This window comes from Pongo pygmaeus, chromosome X (genome assembly GCF_028885625.2).
Source record: "Pongo pygmaeus isolate AG05252 chromosome X, NHGRI_mPonPyg2-v2.0_pri, whole genome shotgun sequence".
Classification (NCBI taxonomy): domain Eukaryota; kingdom Metazoa; phylum Chordata; class Mammalia; order Primates; family Hominidae; genus Pongo; species Pongo pygmaeus.
Genome location: NC_072396.2, coordinates 36964804 through 36981024, shown reverse-complemented (window position 1 = coordinate 36981024; position 16221 = coordinate 36964804). Strand labels below are relative to the sequence as shown.

Here is a 16221-nt window from a genome sequence, read left to right as displayed (position 1 = left end):
AAATCTTCTATCCTTTGACAAGGAGTACTGTATATGTGTTGTTGTATACTTTAAGTACTCAAGTAGTTTAAAACTCTGACTTAGCCTCAATTTTCAGCTCTCACAGTGTCTGTATCAGCCAGAGGTGAAAAATTAGGACTCTCTCAGGCATGTACACAATCTTGAACATCCGTGTGGCCTGCTTGTTTCCCAGGAATATACCAGAGATTCTAAAATCCCCTAAGGGCATCTTATATTCCAGATCTTCCTCTCCAGTTTTTAGCCAATCTCTTATTAGCTGCTATTGTTATTGCAGCCTCAGACAACTGCAATGTTAAACCATTGCTGCTAAATATTTTTGACAAATGCTCTAAGGATAGGACCTATCCATCAGAGCAAACTCTGAGACAAGTCAAATAATGATAATGCCTTCCTAGTGGGATGCTGCTAGCAAACTTGGAAAAAGGTCAAATAGTAATCCATACACTGTCTCTTCTTTTGACTGCAAAGCTGCTGGTTTTCATAGTTACTACAGTTGCAAGATTGCAGAGCTAAAGAGAGAGGGATAAGAATAATTCAAGTTAAAATGTCACAAACCATCCTGCTCTTTCCAGAATTCCGAGTTTTTCTTACATATATACTTCTTAGATTATTTCAAGTCTTTAATTTCAAGATCACTGAAAAATTTGATTTTGACAATTTTTGCCAGTGTTTTCATTGCTTTTCTTTAAAAAAATGAATTTACAAACCTTCTTGCTTCACCTTTGTGGAAGTCCCACATCTCTTGTCTTCTTTATTATATAATTATTTTCTACTACTTTGTTAATTTGATAAAATTCTATAGCATTTTACCTATATCTCATTTATGTTCTGTAGTTTTTAGTTTCTCTTTCATGTTAAAGAGGTCTCAACCTTCAGCAATCAAATGAAATGTATATTAAAAAGCTTTTTAAAAATACAAAGCACCATAAAAATAGTTACTAGCACCAATGAAAAATTGAACAAGGAAAACACTTAAAAGAATATGCTGAGTCTAGTCTATAGTAACAGATTATCAAAGTGGAGTGGTATAGCAAGGAGTTGAAAATGAAGGGCTGGAGCTAACATGTACATCTTGAATAAAAGTATGAATTTGGTATTTGTATTTAGATGACAGCCTGAAGCCAGGAAACTGCCAAGTGGGAGGTCATACAGAAATAAGGATGCTTTTGATGCATGAAACTTGAAATCAGAAGGTTAGAGGAATAAAAAGACCGGATAAGTAATAATCAAGGTTTGATTATCACTTGATAATCCAATGTTAGGAATTAATGTCAAGGAAACAAGAAATGTAGAATAATATAAAAGAAAGGGTGAATAACATTAAGAAGGTAGGTCAATGTGTCAAACTTCACATGTTACTGGCCTTGAGTTCACAGACGTCACAGCAAAGGAAACAATCAATGAAATGAAAGGCAACCTAAGGAATGGGCAAAATATTTGCCAATTACATAGGTGATATGAGGATAATAGCTAAAATGTATTAGTCTATTTTCATGCTGCTGATAAAGACACACCCAAGACTGGGTAGTTTATAAAGAAAAAGATTTTTAATGGACATACAGCTCCATGTGGCTGGGGAGGCGTCACTATCATGGTGGAAGGCAAAAGACATGTCTTACATGGCGGTAAGCCAGAGAGAACATGTGCAGGGGAACTTCCCTTTATGAAACCATCAGATCTTGTGAGACTTATCCATTATCACGAGAACAGCATGGGAAAACCCCACCCACATGATTCAATTACCTCCCACCAGGTACCACTCATGACACATGGGAATTATGGGAGCTACAATTCAACATGAGATTTGGGTGGGGACACAGCCAAACCATATCATAAAATATAAGGAAAACACAACTCAACAGAAAAAACAAGACATTAAAATCCAGATATCCCTATAAAAAACTGGGCAAAGGACTAGGTTTTGATTTTGAAGGTAAGAGATGGCACTGAATAATTTTAGTTAGACATGAAAAGAGAAGAGTTTCATTTAGAATATTAATTCCATTTGCAATCCAGCAAAAAAAGAAGAGGAAAACCAAGGCACATATTTATCAAGGTTACAAAAAAAGCAAAGAGTAAACCCAGAGAATTTACAAACTTCTGTAGTCCCCTCTAAAATTGAATTCAGGCACCTGTAATGGGTAGATATTTGAAGCTTCTTTGGAGGATCCTATTGAGCAAATAATTATTTGTGGGTAATTGTAGGAGTGAGTGGAAAATGTTATTTAAAGGTTGGTTTAAACAAACCAAGTGAGGATGGCAGAGTATAATGCTTCATAAAAAATAAGGATATAGGCCAGGCGCAGTGGCTTATGCCTGTGATCCCAGAACTTTGGGAGGCCAAAGTGGGTGGATAACTTGAGCCCAGGAGTTCGATACCAGCCTGGCCAACATAGTGAAACCCCATCTCTACAAAAAATATAAAAAGTAGCTGGGCGTGGTGGCACATGCCTATAATCCCAGCTACTTGGGAGGCTGAGACACAAGAAACACTTGAACCCAGGAGGTGGAGGTTGCAGTGAGCCGAGATCATATCACTGCCCTCCAACCTGAGCAACAGACAAAAAAACAAAAACAAAAACAAAAAAAATAAATAAAACCTAAAACAAAAAATAAATAAGTAAAAGGATGTAAACAATTATGCATTCCTTAATATTTCCACTATTATTTACACTGGTAAATGATAGGCTACACTTCTGAAATTTTGTTTTGCTTACAGATTTCACATTAAAATTTTAAAAGATGTTTCTAAATATTTTTGAAAACACCTTTTATTATCATGTACAATTTTTTCAATGAAAGGCACATGACTCAAATAAGTAGATTTTAATGTGCTTTATAGTTATATAAATATAAGACTTATTTCATCCTAATTCAACTTTATAATTGAAATGATATTTAAAAGCTGTTGGACTAATAACAGGTAGGATTGTAGACATCTTATGTGACATTGCTTCATCTGATTAAGTAAAACTAAATGTTTAAAAAATTGTTTGTAATTATTATATTTCATGTGATTCACTATATTCAGAAGAAAACACTTTCACACTAAAAATAAATTCTTACCGTAAATGTTAGGGCAGTATTTGTGAAATGAGGCAATGTTATATGTTTTTGTGTCACATTCCCCACTTGACATTCCACAGTGATGTGTTCCAAGGCCAAAGGTTTTTTTCCAACCCCTTTTATGTCAAAGATGTGCTCCATACCATCTACTTCATTTTGTAGAATAAGTTTACCCTATGAGAAACCAGACAAATTTCAGATCTATAGGAGTCATAGTTAAATGTTAAACAACCTCTGCTATCTTATTAATCTTGTGTCTGGTTAATAAAATGAGCTTGTAGAGAGGTGTTAGCCATTGACTTTTTCGATACACAAATAAATGCTTCTACCGAACACATAACGACAAATTTCTGGTGAAAAGTCATTTATTTCTTATTACCCTCTCTAAATTACAGAGTGTATATAGGCATTCTCATACACAGCAATTATATGCATGTCTACTTCCATGTAAAAGAAAGTATTTTCTGATATACCGATTTCTTTAATGAATAGGAAGGGAAAGTAATTATCTTACTTTGTTCAGCATGTTGTATAAAATTAATTTGAATGCTAGTATTCACAGACAAAAATATTGTTATGTTCATGATGTTTATGCCTCAAATTAAAACATGTATTAAAGTTTTAAGTAAAAATAGTCAAATTCATGGAAAATACTAACTTCTCTGCTAAACAGTTGTACAATCAATTAAAAGACTAATGTCATACATTAGTTTATTAACTGATACTATTAATTAATACTGGGGAAAATATCAATGAGTTCATACCGTAATGACACATTCAAAAATAGGTTTGAATGTGAGAGGATACTCCACAATTTCATCTGGTCCAACATGTAAATCAATAGGTCCATAAAACCATTCTCCTTCTATAGTAACTTGAAATGTCCATTTATCGTTTGTTTGATTTTTCTACAGCATGAAAAAGGTACAGAAATATCAGAGGGATGATACTGATGAAATTGAATTACATATGAATTCTTGGTAATTTTTATAACATTATATATTGTATTTTTAATTGTATTTCCTAGGAATCACCATTGGAAAGTCATATTTGTTAAGAATAAATATCAAAAATGTAAACATAAGGCATAATGATGACTACATGTTCTTTCTGTGTCACATAAGAGCATTGCCTAATAGATCTACTGAAGGATTATTTAATATCTAAAGAAATTTCACTTTGTCTCACTTACTAATTACCATTAAGATGATAAAATAGCCTTAAAGGACACACTTTATTCCTAATTGAAGGTAATAATAGTTATTCTAACTGGTAGATTGCTCACATAGCAAAGATTATATATCTTATCAGAACAAAATTTTGTGCTTCAGATTGACTTTTGTCATGTCTTTAATAATTAGACAAACAAATAAACCAAAAAAGGCAATTTATCCCTCTAAAAAGCCAAAGTTCTTTACAATTACCTTACCTTCTTTTACACTATATTGTCACTTTGACTAGTAGGTAGCCAAGCTACAGCCAATCATTGTTCTCAGTGCCTATGCACCCATCTTAACCAAGTGTTAGATCACAACAGAATTTAGAGTAGAGTGACCTGAGAGTCCATAACTCTGCTTGTTGAAGCAAGAAGCAATTTAATGATACATTAAGGACATTGGAGTTAATTGTTTTAAGCAAAGAGCCAGCAGAAGTGATTGATGAGATGAGTAACATAATAACATTTATATTTAGGAAGAGATTCTGACATAAATATGAAGAAACAATTGACAGCAGATAAGACAGTCAGAAATTTGTAATAGTCCAAGATGAGAGGTCTGGAGGACTTTAATTGACACAGTGGCAATATGAATAAAGAAAAGTACCAAAAAAGTTTATACATACTATTGGAATATTCTGAGTAAGGGCTTCAAATGCTGGTGTTTCAAACTCAAATTTGGCCTCTGGTTGTTCTTCATTCACAATACCTTCAACATAATAGGCACGCACATCATACCTTGATTTCAATAAAATTTTACAAGGGTAGCGTCCAGGTTGGAGAGGAAGAAATTGCAAAGGAAGTGGAACATATCCATCTGAAGCTATCAAAATAATTTTAAACAGTTCATTTAAAATCATATATAACCTAAAATTCATCTTGGTAAGCAATATTTAATATTATTGTATTAAATTGTACTGCATAACCTAGAATAGGTTTCACTGGGATAGCACACTACCTCTAAATCTCCAGGGCTTACCATGCAAGCTTATTTATCAATTAGAGTATATATACTGCACTGGTCAGAGAACAGTCTGCTCCTCAAAGTCACTCAGGACTCCATACTGTGAAAGATACCACCATCTTGCAGTTGTACCATAAGAAATGTCTCTGCTCTTTGGCTGAGAGGTCAGGGGAAAAGGAATGGCTGGAAGTTTGCTCAAGGACTTTTCAGTTTCCAGCTCAAAATTAATATACACATTACATTTAACTGTCCAGACCCAGCTATGTGACTCTACCTAATTGAAAGGGGGCTGAGATAGAAGGAAATATAAGCAATAGTAGATGGGCTTTACCGTCAGCCACATTTCTATCACTTAGAGGTGCTCTGGTCTCAGAGCAATCAAAATAATTTGCAACTTGGCCAGCAGATAGAAATAATTTTTTCATAGCTAATAACCAAGGGAACCAGAAAGGGGCATGCGTAATTAACACTTCTCATAACACCCCGTTATAACATTTACCTTAAGCTAATAGCTAATTTTACTTCTTATGCTAGGTTGAGCTATCTATTCTCATTCTTTCCTTTCAGGCAACACCACTTTTTCTCTGAAGGTCACCATTTCCTTAGCATCCATAAAATGAGAAAATAGTTATAAAAATTTGGCAACCCTAAAGTAAAATGCAGTATAAGAACATAATAAAAATTTCATAGTTAATGCCAAAGTATTTAAATAGTCAACGAACAACAAATGATTTTAAAAACATCTGACGTCTAATTCTGTACAAGGAAGTTCTCTGAAACCAAGAAAACAAATCAAGCATATCAATCAACGGACCAGACACATATTATGACATTAAATGGCTATAATTTTAATTCTCTCGAAGTGAACACTTCAAATGTGAAAGGTGGCATGTTGTTTTCAAATACAATGAAATGTATATGCTAAGATATGCAAGAACATTTATACGCAAGAACATTATATGCAAGAACATTAACTACCCTAAATCCTTTATCAAATAAGAGTTTATGTGTGTGTTATAAATTATACATTATGTAATGTTACATATCTTATATTAATTGAATATTATATAGCATATATTCCATGTCTATGTTGCTATATGTAATACAATATATATAATGTATAATGTTACATTTAATAGTACATATTAAAACATGCTGATAATGGATAACATTTGAAATTTGTATTACATCCAACAAGTCCAAGACTATCAGCTGGTCTGAGGAGAAAACAGTTACTCTCAAAGGCTCTCAGAATGTTATTTTTGTTCCATCCTATTCAAGCATAAACCTAATTTTAGAATACATTTTTTTCTTGGCAAAAAGACTCCAGGCACATTTTGTCATCTGTTGTTAATTGATTACTTTTATCCTGAGAGAGGTATTTGGGTTGTGGCAATCTCAATAGAACAAATCAGCACAGAAAATTATTTGTTGTTTTAATAACAGGCATAAAGAGAACTCATTTTTTTTTCTTGGATGAAGAGAATGAAATAAAAATATTTAGAATATGTAATTTAAAGAGAATTCTATTAATTTACTTTTTTTTATTTATATAAGAATTAAACTGTTCAGACAATTTTAAGAATTGCAGAATATCTATTATTTTCATCAAAGATAAAAAACCTCTAGCTATTTAATGCTACACAATCATTGCAATGCACAAGTTCAAGTATAAAATTTCTGTCAAAAGCTTTATGTTATACATTTCTTTTTCCAAAAAAATGTTCACTTCCTTATGATTGCTGAGTCTGAAAGTTAAAGCCAAAGACATTCTTAAGTGTACATTTTCCAACTCATGAAATGTTTATGAGCAAGGATCTTAAGGGCTACACAATGTCAGCCCCTTTCTCTTACAAATCCAAAAAGAAAATCATTATAATAGTGGAATTTGTGGAAATTATAATTTTAATTTTGATGATGTATTTATAAATCAATATCTGTTTCATTTTTAAATATCCAAAATAATTTTATTAAGTTGTATAAGAAACATAAGTAGTGGTGATATATATTATAAATAAGATATTTAAAAACTTCTGGGTTAAGATATTTATTTGACAGTATTTGCGTCCCCATCAGATGTAAACTAGCAGAGGTAGAAACCATTTTGATCTTCAGAAATTTGGAAATTTTACTGGACATATTGTGCCATCATATAATAACGGGACATTTTCTTAAATTTATTTCCAATTCTGGACTGTAGCAAATGCTGTCCATGCCTTGACGTGTCCCCTTTAAGTATGCCTTAAAGGGCATAGATTTATGGATATCTTTGACTTCCTCCTTGAAAGTTCTCTCTAGACAAAGAATGGTGCTCAGTTCTCACATAGATCATCCAGAAGTGGTAGTAAAAACCTGTAGGAGCAGTACCAAACCAAAAATTGATCAAAATTGGTAAAAAACAAACGAACAAAAAAACCTGTTTTCTTGCCCTTTGGTTAGAAGAACTCTGAGGCGAATTTGACACCAACTTCCAGAGGCCCCCAGTGGGACTGAGTCCCAATTGCCTGCAATGATAACTTGTTAATTAAAACCCCCGGAATTGGTTTCTTCTCTTTGCAGTCTCCTACTCCCCTACCTATGCTTTGAGATCACCTCTCAAACTACTTGCTCTCAAGACCAGATCTCAGGGTCTGCTGTTGGAATTACCCAGCTTAACACATGCCCTAAATCCCAGGATAGAGAGGTTCCTGTCCTGGTCTCATGCTTTCTAGGGCCTTACTCTGATCCTCCTCTGGCATTGCCTCTCTGCACGTGCAAGAAGTACATGGGCCCAATGGGACAGATCTATATGGATCCCAGCCCCATCCATGGTTCAAGTTCATGAGACATTATGATTCACAATCCATAGTTCCTTGATCCTGTTTACAGTGCTTTCACAAGACTCTTCCCTAGGTCAGTCCTCCTGGTAGAAGACTCCTAGAACTATGCAGTAACTAAGAGGTCACTATTAGGAGGGTATGGACCAAGAGTAAGTGTGTGGGCTGACATATCCACATGTTTAAACATAAGAACCATTAGAGTGCATGTAAGAGTTGAAAGACAGAAGACAATGGCGTGGGCACCTGACTAGCACCCAGCTACCCTGTGCTGTCATTTTCTAGTGCAAAACTCTGAGGAGTCCAAAAATTCTAAATTCAAACTTGGTCTTCAAGGTTCTTATAAAGTTAGATTTGTTAAAATGGAATAATAGAATGTATTCTATTTTGAAATGTGTTAGTTTGATTTGTAAGTTTTTAAAATTTAGACATATGTTATGTGGGTTTCCATTTGTACTCTTGACTTGGGCATAACAAATGTTAGGGACTATCTGGATCTGTCCCTTCCATCCCTACTCAACTCAGATGTAGTTAACCTGTATCTTTTCTTTACAAGTGTGGCAATTGTCAGGATTCTATATTTAAAGATAACTGAATATATGTAAATTTACAGAAAAATTACAATTACTGAAGAAAATAAAGAAACATAAAGAAAGAATTTCTTGAAGTAAAGACTACATCATTTCATTTAACTTTGGTTATTGGAAGAAATCAGTGCTATCTACAGTTTTTCAAATAACCCATAAAAATATACTATGTTCAGATCCTAGAATAGGTCATAGTTGGAACAAAAAATCAATACCATTGTTTTGTTCAGCTACAACTGCATAACAAACTACCCAAAAACTTAGTGATTTAAAGCAACAACCATTCATTTGCTCATAATTCTGTGGCCTGAGCCCATTTGGGACAGCTTATCATCTCCACATGGTACTACCTGGGTATTTTGACCTGTGTATATACTGGGTATTGACTGTGGTCTTTGGATCTCAGCTGGGAATTCTGTCCATGAGCACTCTAATCCTGTATGAGATGAGCCCAATCATTTTTCATAGAGTACAGAAGAATTACCAGCAGCAAAAAAGAGACTAATGTAAAAGAAGCTATCAAATATCTGCCTCTTTCCCATTCCTAAATGATCCTTTGTCCAAAGCAAGTCACGTGGCCACAACCAGGTCAACGAGGAAAGGGAGACTATACAAAACCTGTGTAAAGGCAGATGTGATCCACTTGGGCTTTTACTGTAATAATCTACAATTCCCTAACTGCAGAGAAACATACATGTATAAAACTTGTGACCTGAAAAAGATAAAATCAACTGAGAGTTAAAACCCTTTTTTTCAGTTTTGGTTCCAATTCTACATTGTGTGACCTTAAGCAAACAACTTAAGGTTTTTTTCAAACTCAACTTCTTTTTTTTTCCTTTCATTTTTCAACCACAAGTTTATTTTCTAAATGTACTCCATATATTTTTAATACCAGAAAAGAGTTTATTTCCCCCCATGGATACAAGGTAGTCCCTCCCAGATATTTTTGGCATGTGATTTTAAAACTGAAAGCCATCTAAAAATAGTTGTGAAAGCTAAGACATAAGCATTATTTTAATATCCTCCCAACTATTTAAGAACATCGATTTTTAAAACAATTTTTAACTTTATAATTTTTTTAATTTTAGCTTTTATTTTAGATACAGGGAGGTACATGTGTTGAATTTTTACATGGGTAGATTGGACCCAGGTAGTGGGTATAATACCCAATAAGTAGTTTTTCAACCCACACGTCCCTCCAAACTTCTTAACCTCTTTCAATGAGTGGGATTTGATTAATAGCTTTCAAAAATTTTTATTTTCTGGCTTAGATGTACTGTGTATGAACAATATTTAAAATTGAATTAACATATAAAACAAAGGAAACTGGAGTTAATCTGGTTGAAGTAGAATGAGGAGCTAGAAGTCCCCATTTACTTCCATGGCCTCACTATAGATAAGCCAAAGCACTTCAGAAGAATTTTGGGGCTTCATAGAATATAATTTGATTAACTAATTTCTTAGACTTGTTGGTGCCTTAATAGGTCATAATCGTATAAAAACACATCAAACATATGGAAGAGATTAAGTAATAGAGTAAGTTGAACACTGCCTTCTATAGTTGTTTTTGGTATATTATTAACAAACAATAGTCAGAGCTTTTAATTCAGAAAATGAATAATTAAGAATGAATAATTATATTTATTACATGTATATACATAATTGTATAATATTTATTATAAGAAAACATGAATAAATTTTAGAGAATTTTTTGGCGTATTTGTTAATCACACTGCCACCTACTACTAAAAACTCTTAATGTAGGCTTTTTTTCTATTGTATAAGTCAAAAGACTAACTTACCTGCTCTCTTAGGCCATTCTCGCATTGCTATAAAGAAATACCTGAGACTGGGAAATTTATTTAACTAAAAAAAAAGTTTAATTTGCTCACGGTTCTGTAAGCTATAAAGGAAGCATGGAAGTATCTGCTTGGCTTCTGGGGGGGTCTCAGGAAACTTACAATCATGGCAGAAGACAAAGCAGGAGCAGGCATCTCACATGGCAGGAACACAAGTAAGGGAAGAGAGCTGGGGGAGGTACTATACACTTTTCAACAACTAGACCTCACTAGAACTCACTCACTATCCTGAGTACAGCATCAAAAGTATGGTGCTAAACCATTCATGTGAAACCACCCCTAAGATCTAATCACCTCCTACTAGTTCCCACTTCCAATATGGTGATTACAATTTGAAATGAGATTTGAGCAGGGACACAGATCCAAACCATATCACAAGTAAAGTGAAATTTTTCCCATTTTAGTCATATTATTATATTTTTGTAGGCACATGAGTATCTGAATCACAAACACTCTGGAAAAGTAAGTGATTGTGCGCTAACAACTGCTCATGACTATTTCCTCTTTAATAAAAATATGAAATGTAGCCATAGACATTAAAAAAAGAATTCAGCAGTTAAAAAATTTACAGTTTTTATTTCGTAAAAAATTTGTATTAGTAGAAATTTTGTAATATGGTCCACTCAGAAAAAAAAAAAAACATTTTCTAAAATGGACTAGCTGCTTAAATTGTTTTATTTATTATAATATTCAATAAAATAATAATTTAAAATAATAAAGACCTATACTTATTATTGACAAATTCGATTTTTAAAATATTGGTTAAAATTGATTTTATTATTTAAAAAGAGGTTGAACTACTTTTCCTTTTCTATTACCAGGGAGATTTAAAATAATATAATAGGAGATAAAAGACAAAGAGTGATAGGAAGAGAGAGGGGAAAGGAAAAGGAAAGAAAGGAAGAAAAGAAGAAAAAAAGAGGATAAATATAAAGGAGAGGGGAAGTAGGAATTGAGGAAGGAAAATGAAAAGTATTTGGAATGCTAAAAGAATGTCATGTGACCCTTTTTGCCTGACCAACCTCAAATGTCTGAGAGCACTGGACTTGCCTTCCCATGAAGTTTGTAAGTATCTGCCAGTAGGGCAGACTGGTATGCAGTTCCATGTCTGATTTTACTGAAAAGTTGTAAGTGCACATTCTCCCAGCTGCCCTAAAGTACAGGGAAAGAAGGTCATAGACAGATACCAGAGTGCTATAGTATGCAAATGGCAAGGATGGCCAATCATTACCAGCACAGTCAAGCTAGCCTTAAGAGCTATAGAAAAACTTATTAATTTTGTTGTTCAAGTCTAGTAGGGCTTTATTAACCTTCTGTCTGCTTGATCTGTCAATTACTGAGAGAGGTCTAATAAGATCTTCCACTGTAATTTAGAATTTGTTCATTTCTCTTTTTATATTAATTGATTTTGGCTTTATACATTCTGAGAATATGTGTTTAGGTATAAATAATTTCAAAGTTTCTTCTCTAAGTTGGATTCTTCCCTTTTTTAATTAAGTAATACATTTATTTACCACAAAGTCTACTTGTTTTAATATTAATATATCTATGCCAACTATTTTATGATTAGTAAATACGTGGTATAGGTTTTTTGATACTTTACCAGGAAATTTTATAAACAGTATAAAGCTACATTTTAGTTTTCATTGTGAAAATATAACCTTTTATAGTTTAGTCTGTTCATATTTATTGTGATTAATGATATATTTGTGTTTATTTTAACATCTCATTTTGTGCCACACTTTATCTCATTTTATTTTGTTCTTTTCCATTCTTGAATTCTATTGAATTCATCAAGTTTTGTTTATTTTCATTTATGCCTCTACTGGTTTAGAAATTATACATTCTATCCCTATACTTTTCATTGCCCCAAATATTCAACATCTATACTTCACATAAAAATATCTTACAGTAATTCAACCCTGGTCCCTAAAATGTAAGAACTTTACATGCCTATAATGGCAAACCCTTCCTTATAAAGTTGCTATCTAGTAATTGAGCTCACTTTGTTTTGGTAACACCTGAATTATTTATTCTTATCATTATTTCTACAGTCAAATCCTCATGGGAGTTACCCACATTTACTGATTATTTTAGTAAACATTGTTCTTGGATCCCAAATCTCTCTTCTGAATTCAATTTCCTTCACCAATAAGAGGTCTTCTACTTGTTCTTTTACCAAAATCTCTGAGTTTTAAATGGTCTCAAGTTCATTGTTGAATTACAAATGTTTTTATTTCATCTTTACTCATGAGTGATAGTTCACTAGGACATAAAATTCTAGCTTGGCAGTTAATTTTCATCAGCACTATAATGCTATTGTCTTTTGGCTTCTAATGTTACTGTTGGTAATTCTGCCTTCAGTATAACTTTTGTTCCTTTAAAAATAATCTGCCTTTTTTCTCTCATTGCTTTTTGGAATTTCTCTTATCTTTGCCATTCTATGGTTTCACTATGACCTATCTATCTACGTGTAAATTTAGGTATTCTTCTATCGTCTTCTGGTATTGTAGACATTTTATTTCTGCTTTTCCTTATTCTCATTTGCTCCTAGTAAGATAAGAAATTTATCTGTCTTAGGTGGTCACTTGTAGAGGACCTCATTCCATATTTACTTTACAGCAATCTCTTAGTTCTAACTATGGAGGTAACTCAATATGCAGCCCTTGGGCCCATTTCCTGTATCAAACAAGCATCTACCTATTAAATGTAGATAGGGTATTTGTTTGTTTGTTTGGTTTTTCATGCCCGGGCAGTTTTGTAATGATCTAAAGAAAAATTTACATCTTAAAAAATATATATATAACATATATATGTATATATATACAAACAGGATATATATATATCTTCCTGTTAACAGGTTGAGTATTCCTTATCTGAAATGCCTGGGGCCAGAAGTATTTTAGATTTCAGAATTTTTCAGATTTTGGAATACATGCATATGCATAATGAGATAACTTAGGGATAGGACCCAAGTCTAAACAGGAAATTCATTTATGTTTCATATACACATTATATACATAGCCTGAAGGTAATTTTACATGATATTTTAAGTAATTTTGTTCATGAAACAAGTTTTGACTGCCTTTTGACTGTGACCTAATATGAGATCAAATGTGAAATTTTCCACCTGTGGCACCATGTCGGTGATCAAAATGTTTCTGATTTTGAGCATTTGGGGTTTTGGAGCATTCAAATTTTGGATTTCCACGTTGGTTTTACTCAACCTATAATCAATAATGTGAACCCTGAAAATCTGAGACAGGTCTCAGTTAATTTAGAAAGTTTATTTTGCCAAGGTTGAAGATGCACGCCTGTGATGTGACACAGTCTCAAGGGGTCCTGACAACATGTGCTCAAGGTGGTCGGGGCACAGCTTGGTTTTATACATTTTAGAGAGACATGAGACATCAATCAATATGTGTAAGATGTGCATTGGTTCAGTCTGAAAAGTTGGGGGAAGGTGGGACAACTCGAAGAGGGGAGGGGGCTCCTAGGTCATAGGTAGATAAGAGACAAATGGTTGTATTTTTCTGAGTTTCTGATTAGCCTCTCCAAAGGAGGCAATTAGATATGCATTTATCTCAGTGAGCAGAGGGGTTACTTTGAACAGAATGAGAGGCAGGTTTGCCCTAAGCAGTTCCAAGCTTGACTTTTCCCTTTAGCATAGTGATTTTGGGACCTCAAGATTTAGTTTCCTTTCACAATAAACTCTTGCCCCACCAATAATAATACAGTCAAAAATATAACCCCAACCACTTAGGCAACTGAACGGACCCCCTCTGGGCCAAGGGAAACCTGAAACATTGAATTACCAGCCATGATGGAAAGGGAGGTTGGACATGCTTTGTTATACCCTCTCCCTTTTGGAGTTTACACACAACTGACCATCATTAAGATTAAAATAGATATCATAAGACTGATGAAACAGACTCTTTTTGTCAATAAGATACCAAATTCCAAACTGACTCTGGTATAGCATCACATGGCAAATAACATACCCTGAATGAAATAAAATCATTTTACCCCCAAATACATGTCTTTGACATATTTTGAAATGGCCCTGCAAATCTTCTGTCTTTTGTGGGAGTAATTTTGTATCTGTAGAGAATCTTCATTAATGCATCTAGGCCTTTCCTGATCTAGGAGAGATTAACTAAGCATCCGATATCTTCTAAGGCCTGAAAAAAAGACATTTAGCATCTATTGTCTCTGATGCTTGCTATCTGGAGGCTTCATCTACACAACAAGAACCTTGGCTTCCACAATTCCATTTATCTTAACTCAAGCATTTCTTTCCAAGCAGACTTCCAGGACTGCAAGTCTTCAGCTTAACTCTTTAACCCAATTGCCAATGAGAATACCTTTGAATCCTCCTGTAACTGTAATAAGCCCTCCCTGTCCTCACATTGAGATGTTTGGCTTTTCTAGGCCAAACCAATGTATACATTACAGTTATTGCCTTATGTCTTTCCCTGTAACTTGTCTCCCTAAAAGGTATAAAACCAAACTGTAACTCGACCATCTCAGGCACTTTCTCAAGACCTCCTGAGATTGTTCTCCTGTCTATGGTCACTCATATTGGCTCAGAATAAACCTCTTTAAATATTTCACGGAGTTTGGCTTTTTCATCAACAAAATGCACCACAACTCACTTAGACTCTTCCCATCTCTGCCACCACTACTACCAGATCTCATGTGAGATTCTATACATTATTGATAGAGTGATGTTCCTCCACATAATCCCCTACAGTTGTGGTCATTTTTGGGAATTCCTCATAGGATACATGTAAATGGCTGGCTGCTGTTGAATTTTTGGATTTCTGTAGGCCTTCATGGGTCATTTAATGAAAAATTAGGAGGGGACCTTTCAAAGAGTTCTAGCTTGACAGCATTTTAAATAGTAAGTTTTCTATAATTTTCTAAGAAGACAAAATTACCCAAAGAGAACAACTGACATAAGATTTCACTTTCTAATTAACCCCTCCACACGGAAAGAAGCAAGCGATTGCTGACAGCAAATTAACTTTGTATTTTGCATTTTCATTTCTGAATACCATAAACTTTCTCTAATTGTCCTGTATTAAATATAAACTCTGTTTTGAACAGAGTTTATTTTTAATTTCTTGCAGACTGATTTACTAAGTGTGCAAATTAGTATGAATGTGCTGCTAGCAAGCCAATAAACAGCATGTTTTCTAGGACTTAAAATAATGGAAAAGACTACTGAAATTTGTGATTAAATGCCTCCCTAAATATATAATTGTAGAGCATATGTTCACCACTGAAGACCTAACAGAAAGAACAAGAAACTTTTTTAAAGTTCACTTTTTTTTACTTACCAGCTCTATGTCTATAAATATAAAACAATGAAAGGAAAAGTGAGTCATTTATCAAACTGAAAATATATTAAAACTATAAGGATAAAGAATATATGCAGTCTTGGATATTACAATTATGTTGAATTGGTTATATTACATTATTTGACTTAAAGTGTATTTTTTAAAATAACATAGAATACAATCAAGTCTCATTGTAGTTTGCTGCATGCAGAGTAGGAGGAAAGAATTTGGACTGGGCAGAAAACCAAATGTTAGTAGGACATATATTTGTAACTAAACAAAGTACACAGGGCATATATTTGCAACTAAACAAAGTACAGACTCTGACTATGAGAAGATAGGTATGGGAG

At 33.7% G+C, this 16221-nt stretch overlaps 1 protein-coding gene across 1 annotated transcript in view; it reads right to left on the bottom strand.

The window, feature by feature from the left end:
• Nucleotides 1-16221, bottom strand: part of CFAP47 (cilia and flagella associated protein 47) — a 458984-nt gene that overhangs the window by 143907 nt on the left and 298856 nt on the right. Inside the window, exons 46-48 of the mRNA XM_054473062.2 lie at nucleotides 4930-5126; nucleotides 3852-3995; nucleotides 3088-3261 (exon numbers count right to left, since the gene is read on the bottom strand). Of these exons, the coding sequence (XP_054329037.1) occupies nucleotides 3088-3261; nucleotides 3852-3995; nucleotides 4930-5126 (515 nt within the window). The remainder of the gene's footprint in view (nucleotides 1-3087; nucleotides 3262-3851; nucleotides 3996-4929; nucleotides 5127-16221) is intronic.